The sequence below is a fragment of the Armigeres subalbatus genome, chromosome 3, assembly GCF_024139115.2.
Source record: "Armigeres subalbatus isolate Guangzhou_Male chromosome 3, GZ_Asu_2, whole genome shotgun sequence".
Classification (NCBI taxonomy): Eukaryota; Metazoa; Arthropoda; class Insecta; order Diptera; family Culicidae; genus Armigeres; species Armigeres subalbatus.
In genome coordinates this window covers 403,753,353-403,780,599 of record NC_085141.1, presented here as the reverse complement: position 1 = coordinate 403,780,599, position 27,247 = coordinate 403,753,353, and the positions used below count along the sequence as shown (strand labels likewise).

Sequence of the window (27,247 nt, the reverse complement as noted above, 5' to 3'; positions counted from 1 at the left end):
CCTCTCGCAAATTGATCATTCGCAAATATTTCCCTGAGAGAGAGAAGCCAGCTCACTGACAGATCGTTTATTTACTATGTCTTCTTCTTCTTTATTTGTGTGGAAACCGTTGAAACTCGACAAATCGAAGTAACATTTTATAACGTCGGAAGCAACATTTTTCACTCCAATAAAAACTTGTTTGAATTAGCTGATTTTAATGGTTATAAACTTCCTAACGTGGAACAAAACCGATTTCTCATAATACGGGATCATTCACATCGATAATTACGGGTTCAATTCACTGTAGCAGATATAAGAAAAGTGGCGAACATAAATGGCCAAATAAATAATTTTGGTTACGACCATTTGAAGTTGCATCGCAGTGTTTACTTTTTCGGTTCGCAGTGACTGGATCGCGGTGACATTAGGATGAATGTAAATAAAGCGAGCTGTCTTCTCTCAGATATTTCCTATCGCATATTTGACCTTTTGCATTTTTTTTAATTCGTTTCTTTATTTGTTAGGCACTCTGTGTTACTTAACCGCTACTGTGCCGAGATCTACCGTGGTATTCTGCTGAACTGAATCCACACATAATCTATTTTTAGATTTCCATTACCATTATTGTTGTCGTTGCCAGTCCATCTCATCGTGAGTCCATTGTGTCCGTTTGTCCATGTCGTACATCCAATGTTCGTTGCATTGTTCAGTTGCCATTTAAAGCCGGGTCTGTTGGAGGAATGCCTTCGAGAAGAACAAGTTATCAGTCGTCATCAGGCAACCGTGACGGTAAGACGCGTTCCCCTATACGCTACCGCATGGGCTGCGCATCCGGCGACTGACGAGGGTTTTGGTGGAGGGGCCGGTAATCGAACCCATGACCATTCGCTTGTAAGGCGATTGTGTAGCCAACTACGCTACGAGACCCCCCCCTATTACCTTTTGCAAATGTCCTAAGCTAATTTTGTCCTTACCGCCAGTCACGCCGAGATTTTTTTTCCCTGCGGCCAACATCTATGCTTGAATTTTTTCGGTACCTTTCCACAGAGAACAGACGTTCACCTTTCGTCGCAAAGTTGTGTAAAACTTTGTACTGGTCATTTTGAAGTATGTCGTTTGCCCCCGTTGCGCGGTGCTAGTGTGCTAATAATGTGGGTGAAAATTTTGCCGTATTTTACTTTTTATCGCTGGTGTTCAGTCCGCATTGTCACTAGATGGCAGTATCACCTTGTTTACGAAGTGTAATCAAACGCCATCGCTTGGTGAGATTGAGTTTTTATGTCGGGCAGTCTGCGTTGGCGGCGCTGTGGGCCTTTACACACGTTTTCAACAAAATTTTGTATGAGCCTCCATGTCTGTTCTCTGTGACCTTTCTGCCATTTCTTCCATTTATTTTTTGTTGTCTATCCTATTGTTTAAATGAAATACTTACCCTTCTGCTGCGTCATTGTGGTATTCACGACTTTCCATTTGAAAATAATATTATTTAATTATATAATTTAATAAATTCTTTGAATTTTCATCCAATTTGAAATTGACTCCGTGAACTCTACTGCGTGCTTCTGTTGCAAAATTAGTCTCAATTTTTCCTTCCTCATTCTTACGTGATGCTTTATGCCAAAGAACCTGACTACTTCGATTGAAATTCGATTCTCCCGATTCAAATGTGCTATCACGAATAAAAATTATTATAGGGTAAAAGACCCAATAGTGGAGGCAATAAGCACGCGCAATTACTGTTTTACCACTTACATCTCAGAGATACTGCATTTCACTGCCAAATACTGCCTTCCTGGCGATTTTTTTGCCATTCACAAATAAAAATCAAATATGTTGATGAAATTGCCAATTTTAACGCAGAGCCAATATATTGATTAAAACATGTGAACAACTATTGCTTCTGGTGGCTGACTAAAGCTTTCCATATTATCTTTCCCCGTTCATGTTTCTATTTTTAATATTTTTCATTTCAAAAACCTCGAGCCTTCGCGTGGAATCCGGCCCCTTTCTCTAACAAAAAGATGGATCCTACGAAATAAGCAATTGAAGATTTTGTCAACTCATGGAGCAACTACTCAAAAGTTTGCTCTCATTTGCTTCTGGAGAACACGCAAGGACCAACCAACTCTAAAAGTAATTGGACTTTAACAAGGCAATTTAAAAAGCTAATTGGAAAAGCATATACTTGCAAACAAAATTTTAGTTGAATATTTTCAAATACTTTATCTGTCCAAGAAGAAGCCCCCTGTCTCTCCACCCACCATTCCATTTTTATTCCAAATTTAAACAAAATCGTAAAGAATAGTTTTAGCTTACAAATTTCATTATTTAAATTAGGTATTTAGAGTAAGACGATATGATATGCCCCCCCTAAGACAATTCCTTTGAAAACTTTTTACTTTTCAACGTAATTTATGCAAACTTTGTGTTATTTGGTAGTTCAACAAGTCGCAAATGCATTACCTGTGAGTAGTCTTATAAAAATATTACTGAGAATATGTAGTAAAGCTATTTTGAAAAGTCATGAAAAACTGGATTTCAAAAAGTGCCTGGGCAATACGCCCCACCGTAAGCAAACACGTTTCATAGCCCTTCATTAGTATTTTATCTATCCCATAACAAAAAGGTTACAAATCCTTATGTGCTTGGCATTAAAAATCCAACATAAGTCCATTTAATCAGGTGTGAATTACAATTCAATATTGTCCATACAATTTGGAAGCAACTGCTGCAGGCCCGCTGCGCTTGTGTACAGTTGGTAAGGGCATACCGTCCTGCCTACACTGGGGCGGTTGGCCAGTGAAACATGTTTTCGAAAATCGTTACATTTTTGAAGATGGAAGCAATTTTATATCATATTAACAACTAAGCAAATTTATTTTGTTGCCCAACTGAGTGTTCCAGTGCAAGTTTTCCGGACAGTATGCTAGAGTCGCTCCAAAATGTTGAGCAAACAAACATGAAAAGTTACATCAAAACTGTAACTTTTTGTATTATGCTAATATTTTCATTGCGTTATAGAAAAATACTTCCACATTCACATAGTATGATGGTTTCACAACTATTTATAGGTTCCAACTGATTGTTACCCTTAGGTAGGTATAGTTGTCTAGAAATCAAAGGGGGGCGTTTTGGCCTGGTGGGGCGCATTATACCGTCTTACCCTAATCGTTATGTACACTCCCAAGAGTGGTGCTTGTTCAGTCGTTCAACGATAGCCAATTCTTTCCAACAGTGTACAGCAGGATGATAGTCTAATTCGAAACTCATGACTTCGAAGGTTGCGCATCACATCGAAGATTGGCTTAGTTGGGACATCAGGACCACAACTTCGGACTCCTGCAAAGCCCAGTTGTCTGTAAAATAAAATATAAATTGAGTGCATAGAAAATCAAAATTACCAATTACGGTCTGACTTAAAATTTTGGTGATACGTCCCGGATGTTGCCAATCTCTTTACTATTGTTAGGAATTTTGACCTGCATTAGTCGTGAACTGCGAAATGAGAAGCAAATTCTATTGGGCGGCCTATCATCTGAACCGGTGGTTGGTGCAGAGGTCCACTCTGTAGGCTGTTCGTTCCTTCACCAAGGACCATAAAGTTGCGCCCTTGTAGATGGCATCCCGCACCAAACCGATTTACGTAAAGCTGGAAATAAAAAAGTCATGCAAATGAAATATTCATTAAAAGTCTACCTATTACTTTATTTGAATAAAATACATCTTGAACAGCGCCGTAGCGTGTGGTTGGCCAGGTTGGCCCCCGCCAAGGGCGCCAGGCATCAGGGGGGCGCCGAAATTCAGAATTTTACTATGGGAAATGATGACAAATCTCATCAACGTTTTTTACGCGGTTGGATACTACTTGAATTTTATTTGATTTTTTGTTGGGTTAACTCTACCGAGATCTCAACCGGCTAAAAACAAACCGTGCAAAAAACGATTTACTCATTTTCAGATTTAAGCCTTTAACAGACGATTCACTCGGGGACTATATCTGTAATCAATCGTTTGACTAATTTCCGAAAGGTGGTTTTCCGTCAATAAATAATACAAATATCAGAACGTTGCATCAGGAAGCATCCTCACTGATGGAAAAGGAAGTGAAAAAGCAAAAAAGGAACAAGAGATACAGAAAAGAAGAATGGAAAAAGCTTTTGGGGAAGAAGCCCTAAAACCTAACTTCAATACGCCAAAGACGAAACACGGAGTAGACTGTAAAAAACGTGTTCGTGTTGTTCGTGACTAAGAAATCTAAGCTGTTTTCTACTACGAAGTAGTGATAGGGAGTTTGCTTGAATTTGAGATAACTTCTTTCTTCTTTTTTTGAGGTTCTAATACGGATCGATCGCATGTGATTCAGTGACATGTTCGATTCCTTCAAACTAAACACTTACACTAAACACTTCGGTGATATTTTGCATTTATTTTTTCTATAATGTCTATATAATCTGGTAAAGCTTCAACTGAGGCTCTTATCTATAGACATGCTGAATACGAGAATCTGCATAAAGGACCCAAGTCCTGCACCCATCCCAGGAATTGATATATCTTGATCCGAATAGGTCCACGCACTACTGGATCTATTTTTTTCATTTGCGTGGGTTTATTTAATCTTTCAGAAAATCGTCAAAATTTTTAGAAAATGAATTTTTAGAAATGTTTTGGCCTTTTTAATCCTTATTTCATTTTTATTGGAATACTAGCAGACCCGACGAACTTCGTTTCGCCTAAAATTCATTTATTCTCTGATTAGATCTCGAGTTATGCAGAAATTTCAGTTTTATTTGTATGGGAGTCCCCCTTTCCAAAGTGGGTAGCGGTCTCGAACCATGTTAAGAACCTCCCCCGGCCCCAAAAACCTATGCATACAAATTTTCACGCCAATCGGTTCAGTAGTTTCCGAGTCTATAAGGTTCAGACAGACAGAAATTCATTTTTATGTATATAGATGTATATAGATTATGTATATAGATATGCAGGTTATAGAGGCTTAAGGAATTCATGAAGCAAACATTTAGCAATTGCACCACGCAAAAAAGTTGATTTAAAAAATATCCCACCAATTATCATTCTCTTTGTTTTGAACATGCATAAAAGTAAGGGGCGCTCAATATCGGATTCGCCAAGGGCGCTTGGAGTCCATGCTACGGCTCTGATTTTGAACCATTATTTGAAATATATTTAGGAGTACTTACTACTAGAAAGGTTCGATGATATCGGCGGCGGCGTCTCCACTCAATATAGCTAGTTCGAGTTCTGTCAACATGTTTCCTGTTGACTCTGTCGGACAGTTAAAAGTCGCGCGTCGAAGTTACTTTGATCATTTTTACTAAAACAGTTAGACTTCCAATCACCAGTTAACGTTGGTCTACACAAAAGCAGTTTGCCAGCGGCTTGTATGGGATAGTCAAGAGTGGACTATCTCGTACTTTAAAATCTTTGGTTCCAATAGCTGCGGTATTATTTAACTCGTGTTCCTATAGTTGCATATCCTTTTGATTTTGTATGCGACTCGCAACTATAGGAACACTACCGCAACTATTGGTACAAAGGCCAGAAAAAAATAATGAATTTGAGGATAATCTACCGATTTCAAAGATATTGCCAGACTGTTTTCGTTTATATTGTATGTTCAACAAATCGATCAACAATGTGGGTTGATATGTTTAATCTGAAGATTCCCCAAAAATTACACTACCGCAACCGCATCCACGACTATCGGAACATTTACCCTACTAGTTAGTGTTCCGGCTGTATAAATTATTACTCGGTAAATAACATAATTCCTAAAGCCTTATTGCTCGCTTAGTGGTTTGTGTTCTGGCTGTAGAACTTATAACTTGGATAATATCATCGCAAGTTAATGTACACTATTAATTCGAACACAACGAGTTTATTTGAAATGATAATCATTTTTGCGATAGGAATTTTATTTCGATATTACTTATTTTATTTTAAGTTATGATAATAGTTTTTTTTTGAATTCTAGTTGTACTTTATTAGTTCTGGTACCTACTATTTATTATTACTTTTCTTCGGCTTCGTAAATGCTCTCACACTTAGTTTTTATTTCTGCAGTTCGGCAAAAATCCGCACAGCCATGCGCCAGCAAAATGAAAAACTGATATTCCAGCAAAAATGTCGTTTGTTAGCAGATTTTCGGAAAATTATTTGCTGATTTTCAACAACTTTGACAGAAATCTCGGCAAAAAACATGTTTTCTGGGGCACGGCTGTGCGAATCTCGGTAAAAGTTCAATATTTTGCTGAGATCCCGGTAAAAAATTAAGTGTGCACAGTCACTAAACCGTCAACGCAGCTCTCTTGAGCAAGTCGGAGGTCCTCGACCATCGCTGCGTGCCATCTTGCGACTATAAGCGATTCTTACCTGCGCGCAATCATCAGAATCAAATTTCCCAAGATGTCCAGCGGATATGATGCGCCAAATAGCAACCATAAGTGAGTTTGTCGAAGCTTTTTTGTTGTCGACTAAGCGTGAATATAAACAGGAAGGTAGGACTGGTTACCACCCTTCTTTCTATTCACTTCAGGGTCAGCTGTTATTAGAATTCTAAAACTGCTAGAAAACTTTTAGACAACAACAATCACTTCGAAAAAAGCAAAGAAAAACGTTGTTTTGTTATTGTCATTCAATCCAAATCCAAATACCAGTCCCTACATTTTCTGGCACACTTCCTCGAACTATTACTCCGTAACCGAACAATAATGCTTTGTCTTTTTGCCCGTGAATCAAATAACATCATACTGGTGCATGTTCTGCATAAAAAAAGTTCGAGAAGTAAAAGTTGTTCACTTTTTATGAATATTCACCAGCATCTTTGAGGCGAGTTTATTATTCTTCGCTACCAAAGAACATGGACTATAAAATAACCGGAAGAACAAATAAGAGCAACGCTTTACATAGCGTTTGACGCTGGAAAATTGCAGTTGCTTGCTGCCAATAGCTGGAAAGTTTTTTTTTAGTTCACTCAAAACTTCATTTCAAGTTGTGAGCCAGTCATGAACATGCCATCCTATATTCATGTCGATAAGTATTTTTCCCAGTTTTACCGGGGTGCATCCACAAGAGAGGTAAGAAGATAAACGAAATTTAGGTCCTAATCAAATATTAATCTTTATCGAGCGGTAGATGGCTTGCTTCCCACTTTGCGAGGATTATCCCTCGGCAGTCAGCACAGCTTGGTCTCACCTCGGTTCGCTAATTTTATTACACACGCTCCGACGGGCGGATGTCCTGTGGTGAGCAATCGATTTTATTACGTCTATCGGTTCCCTCTCGAATTGAAATACGTTCGTTCTCCCCCAGCAGAGTGGACAGAGCAGCCAGCAAGCAGCAGAGCTGTGTGTGCACGCGTACCAATGTGCAACGTAATGTGCAATAAAATTTACTTTCCATCAGGATCTTTCATGGCTTCTTAATGTGTTTCGGTTATTGCCACTGATATCCGGTGGTATCCGCCTCCGCCACGTGGTCAGTTGCCTTTGAAAGCAGGGTCAGCTCAGCCCTAGAGCAAGAATTATTGCTTCGATTGAATTAGTTGAAACGGTTGGAGTTCAGACTCGGCGATGAATAAAAATGAGCGCAATACTAAATAAGACTTACAGATTCTATATGTAACATCAATCAGATGCATTTCAAATATGTTGACTTGAAAGAATTTCTGTAGGTACTGAAATAAAGGCAAACTTCATTTGATATATTTGTCACTGTTCTAAAATACTTGAATAGAATCGTGCGTATTATAAAGATTGATAAAATTAAACTCACAAACAAAATACAGAACCGCGTCACACTTGTTATCGTTCCAGGCCCATTTCCACTGAGTGTAATCCTTGAATGCGATTTCCACACAGTTTTCACGTCCTTGGTGATTATCAGGATTTGTCGCTGACCAGTTGGTATATTTAACAGGTTGTCCTGTTGAATGCCACGTGAAGGTACCCTCTTTAGCCATATCATTTGCTCCGATCCAAACATTGGCAAAAGTTAACCCGTCTGCTTTGGCTGAGTTGATGGCATCCAGAACTGAAACACTTTTTGCTGCACTATCGACAATCGCCAGCCGCATGTTGATTCGATTGCAGTACTCCACGGCACCGATCCAGTTGGCCTGATGTGAGACAAAATAAAATTAATTTAGAACTGATAATTTTGGAAGTGGCTTTACTACCACTTACCTTCACACTTGGAATGTGGAATTTGGATGTTTGCTCACAATATTCGACGACGCCATTGACGGTAGCACAAAAAACTGCGATTATCAAAGCGAACGTCGTATATTCCATCATACTGCGAACAGGGCGCGAGTGAGCAATCAAATGTTATCAGCTAGAATATGCCTCTCGAACAGCTGAGCCTCGGCACGGCTTGAGAATCTTTTCGTTTCTTCTTCTTCTATTGCAATCTTTGCTTCCCAAAAAAGCCTCTGCCGATTTGAAGCTAAGTGTACAAATTAATATGTTAATAGTTATTAGCCAACTGAACTGAATAAAATTCAATATGCACTTGGCTTTGGGGTTGAGAATTTGTTTTTCAAATGGAGGCAAACCATCGTTATACAAAGTAGATAAATAATCCCTTAAGAGACGAAAAAGTCCTAGACAAAAATAACAATCAATCAATCTACACCCGATTTCTTGATCCGTAACCAGTTTCTAACCCATCCATCTTCACCTCAATCTGAATTTGTAATTTAGAACTATGCTATCACCGAAAACCCCATGATCACGAGGGATTTCAAATGCGGTGTGATTCCCCTTCCATACAGCACCAAACAAAATCGGGAGAGTAAGTTAAAAAATACACATGGTAAAACCGATTATTTACTGAAAGCTTCAATTTTTTCACAAAAACTGAAGCATCTGACGCCAAAAAATGGTTTTTAAATTCTCAAACGAAAAAAAAGGAAAAATCGTGAAATCTATATAAATGAAAACAAAAATACTCAGTTTTCCATAGTTCCGACTTAACTGACGATTGGATCAACCAGTTTCGCATTTGACATTTGAACTGCGAAGACTAACTTTGAACAACGCACTAAAAGTTCCAAGTTCGACATCTAATGGCTAAAAATTCGCCAAATATGAAGAACCTTTCCAGATCCCCCAAGAAACCCCCTCCCTATCATCTATTATTAGAAAGTCATTCCCAAACCAAGATGGGAAACTCCTCCCGGCGTCGGGAATTAGACGGAAGAGAGACGCATTATCCCCTGCAAACAATTTAGCAAGCAAGATTCAAAGATGTCAACGCACGTACTTCGCAAGCAAGGAAAGGTGGATTGTGTAATTCGAGAACAGTCTCCAACAGAGCTACGTCTCAATCGCATGTATAGGAGTGCGCGGAGTTGAAAAAATATACCGCTCATGATCAATTACAATCAATTTACAATGGGATATGAGAATCAGAATTGTTCTGGTGCCATAGATAGACCTGTGCGCCGCCACGCCACCGCCGCCGGTGATTTTCATACGCCACCGTCGCCGTCAAAAATAAGTCGGCGGGCCGCCGCATGGACATTTTCCACGTCACCAAATATGTTATACCACGCCGATGGATGTTTATGGCAGAGCATTAGTGATTAATCATAGATTTAATCATGAATAATGAATAATGGGCTATTTAATCATTATTCATTAATCATAATCATACAAAAAATATGATTCAATCATTAATCACTAATCGTTAATCATAGAATTTTACATTTAATCATTAATCACTAATCATATTCATAATTGTTTTGAGTTTAATCATTAATCATCAATTTTAATCATTGCATACATCGATTTTATTCATTAATCTTCAATCATAATCATTTAATTTTCATACCTTTCAATGACCCAATTTGGTAAAAATGTTACTTGATAATTGATCAATATGCAAACCATTCAATTTGATTATTCATAATCATTAACCATTAATCATACCGATCTTTAATCATTAATCATACACATATTAATCATACACATATTGTGTCAGCATTTAATCACGATCGGTAATCGTTAATCATACTCCAAACGTTTTATTTATTAATCATAATCGTCAATCATTGTCAAAAATTAATTTATTCGTTAATCATAATCATTAATCATTGTGAAAAATTATTAAATCATTAATCATAATCTTTAATCATAGAGTTAAATGATTTAATCATAACAAATTTAATCATTCATTGGAAGCTTTATTCATTAACGCTCTGTTATGAGTATCGCACACTGTGTTAAAAGTGCATTTTTAATGGTAGCTCATCCTATCAGGAATACATGTTTTCAATCAAGTTGATCTATTTCCATTTATCTATTTCCAAGTATGCAGACATTATTGAACAGTGACCTAGCCACAACTGTAACTAGCATTGAGTTAATTTTGCTCAAGTAAGCTCGGGCAAACATAAACATATTTTTTCTAAGGCTCATTTCCCGAAACTCAAATTAAATTTAAAGTGACGGTTGAATAATTTCCGAATAACGCTGCTCACACAAGATTACTTTTGACATAGGGTAACCGGCGGTAATGTTGGCCCTGGATGTAACATTGGCTCATCACGCAAATAAATCAATATTTCAGCGATAATACGTCGATTTGTAGGAAGATATTAACCACTGCTTCTTTAGAAAAGTGTATCAAACATATAGCTGCTTCATAACTCTAGATTTATACACTTCTTAAACTATTAAAAGCAATTATCTGGCGTGAAAAATCACTTTGACTCAGCTATGTTTCGTTGACTTATGCAGGCTGGCTGTGCTAGAGTTTTTCATTCGCCAAATAAAAGAGTTTTCTGAATGAACATACCTGCTTTCGCACATCAGATAAATGGATAACAACCACACTATGTCAGCTATCATTTTTATTTCACAATTTCCATTAGTATAGCGACATAATTAACCAAAACTTTTTTGGACAATACTGGGGGCACCCGTAGCCAAATGGTGGCATACGCTTTCGATTTGTAGCACTACGCTAGTATAGGTGAAACTCTAAAATCAGAATATTCTCACCAATAACCCGTACTGGAGAAAATAACCGAAAGCTGCAGATAGAATATCCGATGCTTGCGATTAGGTTGCTGAGAATTTTTGTAAAAACAGGTTAATCCACTCAACCGTTAAGTTTCTTTCGCAAATTACATAACGCTAAACTATTGTCAACCCACACTTCATATATGGTAGAGTTCTAAAATTTATTAAGTCCTTAACGCTCAGACAAGTACCCTTCCACAACCTAAAACGTCATGTAGTTTGTGAATGGGCCCTCATGATGCTTTTCTCGAATCACGATATAATCGCTTTCATTCGCAGAACATACCAAAAATAATTGCCTACCTTACGGCTTCCAAACACGATTCAAGCATCAACCTTTCGAGGTTCGATACACCATTTTCTTCATAATTTTGCAAATAAATTATTCAATTAGTGTATGAATATTTACAGGCCTGGTAGCGGGTCACTTTTTAGTAATTCGGTCACTTTTTTCGGGCAAGTCACTAAAAAGTCTCTTTTTTCGACCTCAAGTCACTAAAGTCACTTTTTCTCGAAAAAAGTCACTATTTTCAACTATTTTAAAACTATTGACAATTTTTTAATGAAGCTTTATGTATAAGTCGGATGATACTTTGTTCATGACGGAAATTAAATTACGGATCTTGGAAAAATAATCGCTCTGAAACTTCGCCAGCCATTTTCTTCGCTGCTCTTATTGGCATTTCACCAGTAGCTAATTGACCTTTCCCGTCAAAAATTTTTATTTGCTCAATCGATTCTTTATTTTATTTAAAGTCAACTTTCCCAAAGGACTCTTTTTTTTTGACGCTTCTAAGTATTTTTTAAATTTAAAACAAAATATTAAAAAAGTGCTGTTTTTCAAGATTGGGCTAACATCTCCCCGATTTTGAAAGATCAGCGGGTGAATTTTCCAGAACGGTTCACACGTGCAGCATTTTTCCAACTTTTGTTTTTGATTTTTAAAATGAGGTTTGAAAGAGAGAGAAAGTTGAACTCAAATAAGCCATATAATCGATTGAGACAATAAAACGTGATGCAATTTTTGACGGTAAAGGATATGGATATTATTGTGGTGAGATACATCGAAAATGAGAAAAGTGGATCAAGTTTGCCCAGTCTCCCCTATCAATTGCACTATTGGAGGTTTAGATTAATCTTTTCAATTTATGATATAATTCCAGGTGCTTCAGGAAAACCAATAGTTGATGAAAGGCTTGATATTTAGTGCATATCTAAAACAAACATGCTTATCAGTTTTTTTATAACAGAAAATTGTTTTATCACAAGCCTCATGCTTAGAATCATATTGGCGTAACTGCATTAATCCATTGTTCTTCGTCGATGTTTACTTTTTATCATTATAGCAAATTGCGGTAGTTTGCCGAATATTTAATGGTTTGGTGTGATACAGGATGACTCTATCTTGCACCAGACACAACAGTAACAATTGTAACTGTTAAGTTATTAACGAAGTTATGATTCTCAGCGCGTGATATTTTGATAAAATAAAAATATTTCTTTTCAATTCGAAATCATGATATTTGTATCTATGATTGTACTGCACTCGAATTGAAAGGCGATACATTAAATAGGGGAACAGACGTCTTTGGCAGGTTTTGTTCTATTATTGGCAGGGGGGTTTTTGTCGACCGAATTTTATGAAATAATAGAACAAAACCTGCCAAAGCCGTCATTACCCCTATGTAAGAATCCTCAAAGTAATTTTGCTGTAAGAACATGAGAAAATAAAAGCCGTTTTTCCCTCCCAACTATAACCCCCTAGGCTATGCTCATCGGAAAGGGGATCAACAGGGTCGGAATCGAGTGAAACGGTACAACATCCACGGCAACTCAGTTCAACCGGTACACTCACCTCCAATGGGAACTCACTATGTTAGAGCATATCCATAAGCAAACCTATGTTTGATAGCACTCACAAATAGAACCTTATGGGTACCAATGCTCAAAAGCCGCAACACAAATTATGTTCTGAACCAACAACACAGTGAGGAAGGCCTGGAGACTCTCGTTTGAGTCCGGTAGTAACGAATGAAAAATCAAGAATAAATAGTGAAATTTTTAACATCTATAAACGATTTTATGCTCTATTTTAACATGCGCAACATTGTATTGAGGACACTTAAAAAACACTTACACTTAAAATGGATTAGGGTATTCCTTCCAGAAGACGGAGTAATAGAGAGCGTCCGCTGGGTGCCGAAAATGGGCACGAAGCCCTAGTGGAGTATTATCGTCGGGTGGGGCTTAAAGATTTCCCTCGGGCCGCTGGAATGCTTGCGCCGAAAGTGTAATGACGTCCACGTCTCCAAATTCTCCCGAAACTGCTTCGAGGCCCGCGAACGCGTAATTCTCACGTTTCTTGCCACCGGGTATTCTCCAAAATGGCGGCCTGCCCGCTATGGGTTTGAACGGTTTGCGTCGTCTCTGTCTGTCCCGTGTCTTTGTCGGAGCGCTTTTCGTGACGTTGTGTGTGTCCCCGACAAAAGCTGTTGAAAGCCAAGAAAATAAAAGGCCCTTTATGGACCTATCCGCCATCATTAGAATAGGTCACACGTGGTTTTGATTGTCTCCACCAAAATCTTATTTCAACCCGCATTATACCGCAAGTAGGGAATATAATAATCGGAAATTATTTAGAAATTTACCTTTTTCTGAGCATTTGATCTTTTATCGCAGTGTTGATATACAGATGACCGAAAAGATCACTTTACCCTATTGTGGATACATTTAATATTTTTAATTTCTTCAATTTTGTATAAGTTTTTGTTTTACGATACTAACAACTTTTGAACAACTTTTTCAGCACACAACTAACACTAGCGATATGGATATTTTGGTATGATTTTTCCGACTACCCTATAAGTTAAAAAGCAAATCTAAATATTAGAAAAAATCACTATTCACTATTATATCAAACATACGTTTTTAAATTAACATCTACTTCACGGCGCGCACTATCTGCTCGCTGATGTTGTCGGGACAGAACAGACTTGGTGCTGCTAGAATGCCAAGCTCGTTCCTCTAAAAACCCACAAGAAATACGAACAATTCCGATTTTGCCGTATTTGTATTTTTATCCTATTTGTGCATACCATCGCCCCTGGCCCTACCTATAGCTGCTTTCGGCTGAGTTTCTTTTGCCGTCGCTCAAACCGCTGGAAATAAATACATCCGAAGAGAGTGCCACCGTGGGAGTCGGGTAGGATTTGGGAGAAAGAGTTAAATTCTCTTCCGCTGCGTGAGCATAACCCAGGGTTTTATCCGCGAGGCGGAATAATCATATCTTGTGATCAAGTCACAAGTTCCATTTTTGAAACCATCGGTTACACAACATCCACCTCCATCATTTTTTTTTTTGATGATAATTTTTACATTTGAAATAGCATAAATGTTAAAGATTAAAATCGTGATATTTTTTTAGATGTTACTAGATTCGTTATATTTTGATAACTTTTGAATTTGAAGACGAGCCCGACGGTCCTGCATTATAAGCAGAAGGTCGAGCGTTCAATCCTAGGTTCGTTGTAACTGAATTTTCATAATTTGTGTTTCGTTTTATACCAAAAAGATCCGTACTGATGTTCGTTTCGCATTAAAAATTCAAAAAACTTCCGTGGCACCTATAGCAAATCTTCTTAAGGCTCAAGACTCCATCACAATGTTTTGAGAATTAATGACTGTATTGCTTGTTTGTAATAGTGAGGCAATTGGTACGGAAAAGTGCAGCAGCGATAGATAAATTTTGTTTACAACTGGGGTGGGTGGAAATGGGGTGTTAAAAATATTCCAGCTGATGCATAATGTTGCCAGACTTGACGAAATGTTTATTCTATATCATAAAACATGTTCACGGTGTATCAAATATATAGGTATTTATCGGTTTAAAATTTGTTATTCACCACTTGGAATTTAATAGAAGCTTACATAACATGTTTAAATATTTATTTCTGGTATATTTGTTCAATCCGGCAAACAGCAATGATTTTTTCAAATAAACAAATCTGGCAACGGTGAAGAGATGATTATTTTCTCGTGTATGCACACCTTTGTTTGCGTGTTGGCTGGCGTATACATTGTATTGTTCGGATTGAATGAAGTTGCATCGCGTAGATTTTGTACTCACCATTTCACCTATTGCGGTAGTGAGTTTGAGTCTTCCGCATTTTATTGCGTTCACAATACGGTCGTCAAATTTGTCTCTCACTTCGATTTCTGGAAAGCAGTTTTCGACAGTTTTTGGACGCGAAGTGAATTAATTGGTAGTCAAGTTTGAAGAAAAATGTGAAACTCAGCTAGTGAATATGTTTTAGTAGTGATTAAATCAAGGAAACAGTGGGAAAAGATCAAGTGAAAAATCAAGTGCGTGTGTATGTGTTTGCTCCGAACGTTCGGAGTTAGTATGCGTTCGATAAAAATACGAATGCCGGCCCAGGAAAAAAGGCAGTTTTCAGCGTTTTTCCTGCAATTTCTTAGTAATTGTTTATTTGGATAAGTGAAAAATTAATATGGAAATGCTATGAATATATTATGATGGAGGTAAGTCGGCAAATAGCCCCAAAATATTGAATTTAGTTCAAAACTTTATTAGTATTAGTGCGGATTCGAATAAAATCATCGTCATTATCGGATTGATTACGGTTTATAGAGCCTTAAGTGTTTAGCTGATCCAGTGAACGTAATTTTCACTCATTCTCAAGAATGTTCATTCACGCATATTTTTGCCTAGAAATCATTTTTCCGTGAAGCAAAACAGGTCTAAGAGGCAAGCCAGAGTAATGCGACATGACGCGACAGTGCAATTTGACAGCCTGTTGATAATGATTGTTATTCTTTTACGTGAGTCGCCTCGTGTCGCATCGCTCGTCGCGTTTACTCTGGTTTGCCCATGATGAGTGATGGATAACCATGTTTCGCTCACTTCCAGTGGCGCAAACATTTGATTTGCTCGCAGGACTGCTCATAGTTTTGAGTTTGAGTTTTGACTGATATTTAGTAAAATTTCCTTGATATAAAAAGAGAGGGCAAAAGTTAGCGTGCACACGCTTAAAATCAATAACCCAGAGATTTGTTTGCTTCACACAAAACGGACCTAATGCAGAACAACACCAAGATGAGCGACAGTTACACAGCCACAAAAATAGCTCGTGTGGTTTTATTGAAGCTTGGATTTCAATATTTTCAACAGTATTTGGTTCCTCATGAAAAACGCTAAATCTCGTCTCATTGAAATTGCAACTGAAACTGAAGGTCACTATTTGGTCACTTTTTCTGCAATTTAAAGTCACTATTTGGTCCCTTTTTTCGTCAGCATTGGTCACTAAAGTCACTATTTTCAGCTGCATTGGTCGCTACCAGCCCTGTATTTAGTTTTATCATCTTTCGCACGAATCCTACAAACATTTTCTCACTTAATAATGGAAAGATACAATGGATCGTATGTGCATGCTCATGAGCATGAGCATGAGCATGAGCATTATGACCGCACAATTCGTAGTTGCTACTCCGTGATTGACTGAACTTGCGAAATTGTACAGAGAACACAATGAATGGGGCTTGGGATTAGCTACCCATTCTCAATGTACACGTTTCGGGAGCTCAAATATTTAATGTCAATAACGGCGCCGGCCACGTCCTTACGGTCATATAGGAATGGAAGGATTGTTAGTCCGACTCTCGTTGCTACTAGAGACCGAGTATACCTCTGCATCTCCACGATTGTCTTGGGATAGGATATCGTTTTAGTTACAAAGGATAATTTATCTGGATTCACTTTGGTAAGCGATGCGATCTATGGGATGGGAAATAACATTAATACGAGTTAAAAGTTAAAACATGCACGCCCGGTGGCATATGAAAACTGAGGAGATTCGCGTTTTGGACGACCGTACGGAAGCGCAGCATTCTGTACTCACTTGCTCGATGGCTACATAAAACTTTTGAAGAGTGCGCTTTTTTCGACCGCGCGCGACGTGCGCATGAGCCACCGAACACAAGATAGATATTTTATTTTTTATTTCTTTCCCGACGACTAAAGCACGCACTGCACTTACTTGTTCGATGGCTACTCTTATTACCGGCCGCGCAATGCAGAACACAATATTTTATTACCGGCCGCGCAATGCAGAACACAATAATTCGGCCGACCGCACGATCGTTCTGCTGTCCGAAACAAGAGAGATCATGCACTGAACTTAATAATGGAAAGATACAATGGATCGTATGTTTCATTAGATAAACTTTCAACGTCATTTCATGTGAATAATTTCAAGTCAAATTACTTGACAAATACCTTCATCATAATTTAGATCTATTATTGCTTGCAAAAAGCGTTTTGATCTGTAAAATGATACCGATAAAGTATTCTTTCAACTCGGGAAGTTGAAACACGTGAGAGTTTTGAGAGGATTCACAACAGCTGATCGATATAGAGAGGAGTGGAATCAAACGCACCTACCAATCATGAAACTTCAATGCAGGCAGAGTTAAAAACAAGCACCCAATAATTGTATTTATGAATAATTGTGTAATAATATCAGGGCTTGGTGGTCATATGGCTACTGCTTCTGCCTCATACGCAGGAGGTCGTGGGTTCAATCCCAGGCCCGTTCCATTTCTCCTACTTTGTATCTTTCATATATTTCTCATGTTCTAGCAATCGCTAGAACTGGAAATGGGCTTTCATACCGTTTCCGTCTTCTATCCCTATACCTACAACTTGATTAGTTCTAGCAGGTAACTGTTAGAATTCGAAATGAGCATAAAAGCTCGTTTCGGCATCCAATTAGAATACATCTCATTTTCATTACTATCACATTGGCAACCCGTTAACCAAGACGAACCTCTGCCATAGAACCCTTACCCCCAGATTCCAATAAAATTCCGCAGAAACTCGAGGCGAGTGCAGAGGTGTTCTCGGCTTGCAGTGGGCGAGTGACTGCATCATCAATTCCTTCCCATCCCCGATGACTGTGAGGACGTGGCCAGCGCCGTTATCGACCATCCAAAATACTAGAACTCTCGGACTGTGCACATTGAGGTTGGAGAGCAAATCCCATGCTTCCATCCATTGGTTCCCTGTGCAATTGCGATTGTTCGGTTGATCACGGAGTAGTAACTACGAAATGCACGGTCATCATGCTCATGCTCATGCTCAATTGTGTAATAATATCAGGTAGTTGGCACAGTTATAACTGTTTATGCACAGTACAAAGCAAGGAATTGCCTAGAATAAGTTTTACAATTGGCTTTCTTCAGTAGTGCGTTATGCATCATCCCCACCTAAAGCATTGTTTACGTTTTGGAAAAAGTTTCTTTGAGAGTATCGCGAGAGCGAGAGCAACACAACTGCCATGGTTTCAACTAGCAGTAAATCTCAAAATTATGCGGCAGCCAATAATTAACGTATGAAGGCACAACATGAGGGCTAGAACAAGTAGCCTTTTTGCAATTGCAGTTTTTAATACCGTTTTCATTTTTCTAAACTTCTTCACTTGCAAATATGGTAAATATTTGGGAAATAAATGATACATATAATAGTATTTTCGTTAGCATCACCTTGGTAATCGTGCTATTGGGGGAACCTAAAACGCACTCTCACAATCAGTGTGGTAGTATTTTACATGCAACCAATTAGAATTCACGCTCAATAAGATGATTTGATTTTCTCTATTTGTTTGCATGCTGCCTTTATTCAACGCAAGCAAAATGACTGATACTATAAACAGCAACCCATCTTTATCTTTCGTATGTTCGAAATCAACAATCTTTCGTCCCAAGTGGGCTGAAAAATTATCCACATGATAGAAACACGGATGCCGATATTTTGGCCATTTCTCTCGAGACTTTCGCTGGTTTAAATGAGGACATTCATCGTCGTTTTTTGCTATTTGGCATCAAAACCAAGTGTAAGCAAGCCGGCTGGTGGAATAATTCTGGTTGGAAATGCAATATATGAAGACTTATAGCGATAAATGTGCTCAGCCGTAGCATAATGGGCCAAGGTTTGAGCCGTTACCCCTATATTGAATTGTTTTGACAGATACTTTATCGGTCTTATTGAACAGCATCTGCAATTTTTATGACTGGGTGATTTTGATTTTCGAACTGTCACTTTCAAGTTTAATTTAATTTCAAATCAGGATATTTGTTCAAAATATTTGTTACGGTTGGTTTTATGTTGTTCGAATAGTTGTAAATATTCGATCGAGTCGGTATCATTTGTGCTATTTTGTGTATGTTTTATTTGTTGATTCAGTGTCTGGACTGAAGAGGAAAGCCTAAAAGTAGGCAATAAAATATTTAGTTGTGATTTGTCCCAAGTTTGTTCCAGACACAGACATCGAATCGTTGATGCCAAATGGCATTAATTGATTCGAGATGCCCAAATAGGATAAGAATCCTGTACAAAGGCTCAGCTATGAATACAGCAAACCAATTGCTGTAGACAAAAAGCGCAATACGCAATAAAAATATTATGCGGGATTTGGCTGATGGACCAAAATCTCATATCAAACCTCGTCATTTCCCATAGTGGGCACCACCTAGCCGTCTCTCTCAGGGCACCAGGAGAGAACGTGCATTATTTTAATTTGTTAATATGAACCGGTGCCAGCGAAAGTGGTACATGTTACATTGAGTATATTTTACAGGAGACGCATTTTTCCAAAAACCTCAAAAATAAAATTCGAATTAGTTATTTTCTGCAATTCAACTGTACCAACGTGTTATGACTGGTGTGCCTAAAGGTAGTAATGAGAAATATGCGAAGTTTCTTGACAAATTTCAAGTTTGTTTGAACAAAATGCACATGTACCACTATTAATGGGAACAAAATGCAACAGAAACCGAAAATCGTTGCCAGTAAAAGTGGTACATGTTTCTTTTATGAAATCATTTTAAACGGCAGTAAACCATTTTTAAAATCCAAAATAGAGTTAAAATCTGTTGCGGAAACATCTTTGTTGTTAAATTTTCTTTTCAATAAGCTGATTTTAGTGGGTAGAACTGTACATGTACCACTTTTCCTGTCAACGAAATTGCCATTGTGATATATACCAGAAAATAAAAAGTGCATATCTCCAGATTTAGTTGTCAAAAATCACTTTTTCGTCATTCCCTTACCAGATCTTTGCTAATAGAAGCCGTTGGTGTAAAAAACACAAAATCGACAAAAATGGTTTATGTACCACTTTCGCTGGTACCGGTTCAATTGTTACATGTTGCTTGAGTATCTTTATGTTTGTATAACATAAATTTGTTACACTGACACAAATTGACCGCTCTGGTCACACTTAAATCCGGCAGACTCTCCGAGTCAACCGGAATCCTTTGTATATCACATTTTGTAAACTCCCCCACAGTTGCATGCACTTAAAACTAGCCCCCAATTGATAATTATCGCTATTTACATTGAACCATTCATCATATAGGTTCGAATCCATGAGCCCCCCGTGCTTGTATTTTTCAATGTCTCTTAAGGTTGACAGGAGACATGTGTGGGGTTTTAAGTAAGTGGGGTTTACTACAATGGAGCTCACATCTCCTGGGCGGAGGCGCTCTGGCCTAGTGGCCTGCTTCTCACACGACACGTTCACTCACTCACACACTCGGCAAATCAAACCTGACTCATCCATCCTGAACTGACGTCTATACTTCTTATTTACAACCACGACCACACCTAATTTCGTGATCAACTTCCAGCCAACTCTGCCGCTCTTCATTGAGCCCTCCGGTTGCGACTGGAGAGTGGCACCCACCATCCGCCTAGTGAGTGCCCAAATCAGTTTCCTCGTTTGTCGGTGTCAAATGTGCTGCCAACCATCTCCTAGTTCCATGATTCTGTGCTCAAAACCGTTACTCCAGGCCGTGGTGGAGAAACACCGCCAATGTATGCTCATCCCACTGAACGCTGAAACCACTAGGGTTGTACTCATGTGCAGCAAAGTGCACTCACGATCAGCCGCGGGATAGAACAATTGGTTAATCACATGGGTTGACAAAGCCGGGTCCCTCGCTGCCCACAAAGTGAGTTCACGACCTGTGATGTTGAAATGATGGAATACGGTTGACGTAGCCAACGATACAACGGCAGCACCAATTTGCACCATCTCAGCAGACTGTAGCCTAGACAAGGCGAAGAACTCAGCCTCAAAGAAGAGGGGGTTGATCGTCGACGTCCAAACTGCCTGCAGCAACATCCAAACCATATTGCGCCCCCGGGGCCTGGGAACACTGAAATATTCAAACTCCAAGCACGATGGCATGTACACATGGTTGCCAGGCCCTATAACCTCAACCATACCGTTTATGAGCATAGATGCTCTGATGAATCCGCGGACAAAGGCATGCCGACAGCTGTAATGCTTGACAATCTTCTCCGCAAAAGCGAGAAGATCGCTGATACTTACCATCGCTGCGCCGGGATTAACGATTGGGACATTGTCCCATAAGGCCCAGTAAATAGGCGGTGTGCGTATGTTGTGATGGATGGGGACATTGGGCGGCGCGCCTTTGTTGAAATAGGCTGGTCCAGCTGAGACCGCCATCATGCAGCGCATGTCCTGGCGGCTGACCCAACGATTGTCGAAACACACTTTGCCTTGCATCACGGCATTTGTCAGTTCATTAGTTGCAGCCACAATATCTCCTGCTGGTGGGTTCACATTGATGAGCGATATGTAATTGGGCTGGTCAGGTGCTACAACGGGTTGTATCCCCAACCTACCCAGAAAATACAGATAGTCCACCAAGAGGTGAATTATGGTGAAGAGCCCCATCAAATCGAAATCCTGAGCCGCGCCCTCGATCGAATATTTACAACTATTCGAACAACATAAAACCAACCGTAACATATTTTCTGATCGAAACTTGAAAAGAAACCAATTTTTTTATTTGTGTTGCTAACTGTCATTTTAAATTCATACATCACTTGAAACCTTGGCCTAATATGGACCAACAGGTCTGTGCAAAAAAAAAAATCATCAGGAAATGAGTATCAGACGCAGCCAAAGAAGTGCAATGTTTTCGGAAACCCTTAAAGGCCGAAGGCGATTTTTTTTAGAAATCGTCGAAAGTATTTTTAGCGTAAACTATCATTAAAATCATTAACACTAAACGTATTTTCGGTTTGTTGTTTTAAAACAACATTGCGCATTTAAGGGTTAAGGAATTGCTTCTAGATTTTTTTGGTTTTTTGGTCTGGAATTATTTCAGATTTTCATTTCAAACTTCAATTAATTTTATTCGAAAAATCAAAAAGATTGTTTTAATCTTTATATATAAAAATAAAAATAAAATGGTCTTCGTCCGTTTCCGCATAACTTCATTATACACGCAAAAAAAGCGTTCCCGAATTCGTGAACCAGCAAAAATACACCGTGATTCAAATCATGGATTCGGGAACACCAGTCACGTTTTCCAGAACGTTCCAGAAAACGTGACTGTATTCCCGAATCCGTGATTGTTGTTCACGAAAAAATACACCGTGAACTCGTTTGTTCACGAATTCATGAACGCTTTTTTTTTGCGTGTAGTTTCCAATGGGTTGAGTAAGACTAGATCCATATGGAAATACTAGATTCTGAAGGACTAGATTCGTCTTATTTTTTTTTCTTCCTAAGCAATGGAGGGGGAATCTGCTCAACAGACATCCTGAGTTGTCCAGGAAGTGCGGGGTTAGGGGCCACCTCCAACAGCAAACGAGGGAGGCAGGACTGCATCCCCGACCCGCTAAACCATTTCCATTGCCGCCAAGCCCATCGTCCCTTCAGTACAACCAGAAAGTAATGCTTCAGAGGGGGACCAGTGCATAACGCACCCTCGAGGTTAGCTGCGTGTCCTTGCAGCATCGAACATCGTGACTCGCTTTTCTAGAAGAACACCATGGTATCGTGCCAGCGCATTGCCGGCTTTCCAGGTGGCCTTTCCAGGTCGACTTCGCGCCTGCTTCCCTCTGCACGACTGGTATCAAGAATTGACCTCTTTACGATAGGGCCTATTCCCCAGCACACAGAGGGACTTGCCGACGCGGTGCCTACGCCTGCCCCAGCCTTGACGAGGACCCCTTTCCGTCCTCAGGCTCGGAACCCGCCCGGTTGACCGACGCCGCGAAAGCGACGATACCATGTTGCTCTTCACGCGGCCACTTGTTCGATAAAAGGATCGAGTTCGACCACAGGGCACCGGTATGACCCATGAAGCCGACTCCGAACCCTTGGACCACCTCTTATTTGCGCCTGAAATAGCCATTCCTCGAGTCCACGCGCCACCTTCTGTGTAGCTCCGAGACGATTTGCACCATAGCCGATAAAACGGCGTTCCAGCCAACTTCATCTTTACACATCCTCCGGACTAGGTTGTCCGGGGTAGTGTCCAGACCACATGTGGCAAGCATGTGGTCACGCATTGTGCGAAAACGCAGGCACACGAACAACACGTGTTCCGCCGTTTCCTCTAAACCTGCGCAATCTAAACTCGGGCGAGGCCAATTTGTCTGGAAATTTGGCATAGCCAGTTCACTACGCGCATTTTCGCCTACTATGAAGGACAACGGCTGCTGGGTCAACTAGTGTCTTATAAACTTATAAAAGTTTTCTTGAAGTAAATTCCGCAGAGACTCCTGAAGAAACTCAAGGAAGAGAAGGCATGAGGATTTTCAGAAGAAATGACTGAAGAATTCCAAAACTATTCTTCTAAGGCTTCCTGGAGGAATATTTTGGGAATCACCTGGAGGGATTTCCGGTTTAATTCCTGGAAGAATTCGCAATTGAATGTCCTTAAGTATACCGTTAAAATCTTCCGGGATGGGTGAGAGTTAGGGTGGCTCAAAAAACACTTTTTCAAATTTTTGATGGGCCGCCCTCTTATTCGGTTCTATTTGATGCCCTGATGCTCTGGACAAAATTTCAGCCAAATCGGTCAACGTTTGGGCAGTGCTAAACTCGTTGGAAGTTTATATGGAAAAATGTATGCAGAAACATCCAAAACAGTGATTTGCAGTTGGACGGCACAATTTAAGATTAGGAACCATGATACTCATTCAGTTCTTGTAAAATAAAATACAGAATGTTATGCTGAAAACCGCGAGAAGATTAGAGTTTATTACGCAAATATATTAGCATTTTACTGGAGTGTTGTAGGGGTGAATTTATTTCTTTTCAAAGGTAAAAGAAACGAAATTTGCTCAAACCCCACTGCAGAGAAATACTAATACTTAGCGGGGCAAACTCGAATCTTCTCGCGGTTTTCTGCATAATATTCTGTATTAAATTCTCCAAGATCTGAATGAGTATCATAGTTCTTCATCGTAAGTTGTGTAGTCCAGCTGCAATTTACTGTTTTTGGATGTTTCTGCATACATTTTTCCATATAAACTTCCAACGAGTTTAGCACTGCCCAAACGTTGACCGATTTGGCTGAAATTTTGTCCAGAGCATCAGGGCATCAAATAGAACCGAATAAGAGGGCGGCCCATCAAAAAAATTGAACAAAGTTTTTCCCATACTAATTTGAGCCACCCTAGTGAGAGTAGTGTTAGAAATTCTATGTGAGATTCGAAAGAAGCTCAGTGAATATTTTTGGGGTGTTCTCGGGTAGGTAGAATACTTGAAGGAGTTTCTGGAGGAACTCCAGGGAGAAATTCAGGAGATTTCCTGAAGGAAACTAGTGGACATTTTAGAAGAATATTTGTAAAAAATTTAAATTTCTGGAGGAATTCACGGGGATATTTCGTAATACCGCCTATGCAATATCTGAACTTAAGAGACATTTTAAAAACGATTTTGAAGGAATTACTTCAGAAGTTTCTAGAAGAATTCCTGCAGGAATCTACGAAAGAATTATCTGAGGAGCTTTCGGACGAACTCCCTTTAAGAACTTATGGAGGAATTCCCGGAGGAACTTCCGGAGGAATTCCCGGAGGAACTTCCGTAGGAATTCCCGGAGAAACTTCCGTAGGAATTCCCGGAGAAACTTCCGGAGGAATTCCCGGAGAAATTCTCAGAGGAATTCCCGGAGAAATTCCCGGAGGAACTTCCGGAGGAATTCCCGGAGGAACTTCCGGAGGAATTCCCGGAGGAACTTCCGGAGGAATTCCCGGAGGAACTTCCGGAGGAATTCCCGAGGAACATCCGGAGGAATTTTCGGAGGAACTTCCGGAGGAATTCCCGGAGGAACTTCCGGAGGAATTCCCGGAGGAACTTCCGGAGGAATTCCCGGAGGAACTTCCGGAGGAATTCCCGGAGGAACTTCCGGAGGAATTCCCGGAGGAACTTCCGGAGGAATTCCCGGAGGAACTTCCGGAGGAATTCCCGGAGGAACTTCCGGAGGAATTCCGGAGGAACTTCCGGAGGAATTCCGGAGGAACTTCCGGAGGAATTCGGAGGAACTTCCGGAGGAATTCCGGAGGAACTTCCGGAGGAATTCCCGGAGGAACTTCCGGAGGAATTCCGGAGGAACTTCCGGAGGAATTCCCGGAGGAACTTCCGGAGGAATTCCCGGAGGAACTTCCGGAGGAATTCCCGGAGGAACTTCCGGAGGAATTCGGAGGAACTTCCGGAGGAATTCCGGAGGAACTTCCGGAGGAATTCCCGGAGGAACTTCCGGAGGAATTCCGGAGGAACTTCCGGAGGAATTCCGGAGGAACTTCCGGAGGAATTCCCGGAGGAACTTCCGGAGGAATTCCGGAGGAACTTCCGGAGGAATTCCGGAGGAACTTCGGAGGAATTCCCGGAGGAACTTCCGGAGGAATTCCCGGAGGAACTTCCGGAGGAATTCCGGAGGAACTTCGGAGGAATTCCGGAGGAACTTCCGGAGGAATTCCCGGAGGAACTTCCGGAGGAATTCCCGGAGGAACTTCCGGAGGAATTCCCGGAGGAACTTCCGGAGGAATTCCCGGAGGAACTTCCGGAGGAATTCCCGGAGGAACTTCCCGAGGAATTTCCGGAGGAACTTCCGGAGGAATTCCGGAGGAACTTCCGGAGGAATTGCGGAGGAACTTCCGGAGGAATTCCCGGAGGAACTTCCGGAGGATCTTCGGGAGGAATTCCCGGAGGAACTTCCGGAGGAACTTCCGTAGGAACTTCCGGAGGAATTCCCGGAGGAACTTCCGGAGGAATTCCTGGAGGAACTTCCGGAGGAATTCCTGGAGGAACTTCCGGAGGAATTCCCGGAGGAACTTCCGGAGGAATTCCTGGAGGAACTTCCGGAGGAATTCCCGGAGGAACTTCCGGAGGAATTCCCGGAGGAACTTCCGGAGGAATTCCGGAGGAACTTCGGAGGAATTCCCGGAGGAACTTCGGAGGAATTCCCGGAGGAACTTCCGGAGGAATTCCCGGAGGAACTTCCGGAGGAATTCCGGAGGAACTTCCGGAGGAATTCCGGAGGAACTTCCGGAGGAATTCGGAGGAACTTCCCGAGGAATTCCTGGAGGAACTTCCGGAGGAATTCCCGGAGGAACTTCCGGAGGAATTCCCGGAGGAACTTCCGGAGGAATTCCCGGAGGAACTTCCGGAGGAATTCCGGAGGAACTTCCGGAGGAATTCCCGGAGGAACTTCCGGAGGAATTCCCGGAGGAACTTCCGGAGGAATTCCCGGAGGAACTTCCGGAGGAATTCCCGGAGGAACTTCCGGAGGAATTCCCGGAGGAACTTCCGGAGGAATTCCCGGAGGAACTTCCGGAGGAATTCCCGGAGGAAGTTCCGGAGGAATTCCCGGAGGAAGTTCCGGAGGAATTCCCGGAGGAACTTCCGGAGGAATTCCCGGAGGAACTTCCGGAGGAACTTCCGGAGGAACTTCCGGAGGAACTTCCGGAGGAACTTCCGGAGGAATTCCCGGAGGAACTTCCGGAGGATTTTTCGGACAAAACCCCGGGGAAACTTTCAGACGAAATCCTGAAGCAAAAATTATGGAGAAATTTCCAGACGAAATCCTGGAAGAACGGATATTTTCCTGAAGGAACTTTCGGACGAAAAAATGAAAGAACTTTCAGATGAAATGCTGGAAGAACTTCCAGACCAAATCATGGAGGTACTTCCGGACGAAATCCTGGAGGAACTTCCGAACGAAATCCTGGTGAAATTCGAGACGAGCCAGCCTGGGGCTGAAAGTCTCGATAATAAAGACAAAAAAAAATCCTGGAGAAACCTCTGATCGAAAGCCTGGAGGATGTTCCAGACGAAATCCTAGAGGAATTTCCGGGACAATTCCTGGATAATGTCCGA

At 40.6% G+C, this 27,247-nt stretch overlaps 2 protein-coding genes across 5 annotated transcripts in view; one reads left to right on the top strand and one right to left on the bottom strand.

Moving 5' to 3' along the window:
- The window catches only part of LOC134227028 (protein amalgam-like), a 278,865-nt gene that overhangs the window by 134,126 nt on the left and 117,492 nt on the right, over nt 1–27,247 (top strand). The gene's annotated exons all lie outside the window — the stretch shown is intronic.
- LOC134224082 (lectin subunit alpha-like) lies at nt 3,416–8,379 on the bottom strand. 3 transcript variants are annotated; one of them, XM_062703314.1, is made up of 3 exons: nt 8,184–8,379; nt 7,774–8,116; nt 3,416–3,631 (listed from the first exon to the last, which is right to left on the bottom strand). In XM_062703314.1, the coding sequence occupies exons 1-3, from the start codon at nt 8,292–8,294 to the stop codon at nt 3,567–3,569; spliced, it is 519 nt and encodes a 172-aa protein (XP_062559298.1). In that variant the 5' UTR covers nt 8,295–8,379; the 3' UTR covers nt 3,416–3,566. The 3 variants fall into 3 exon arrangements, with proteins under 3 accessions (XP_062559298.1, XP_062559299.1, XP_062559300.1); XM_062703315.1 differs by lacking the exon at nt 3,416–3,631 and adding an exon at nt 7,615–7,691; XM_062703316.1 differs by lacking the exon at nt 3,416–3,631 and adding an exon at nt 7,626–7,675 and having other exon boundaries at nt 8,184–8,376.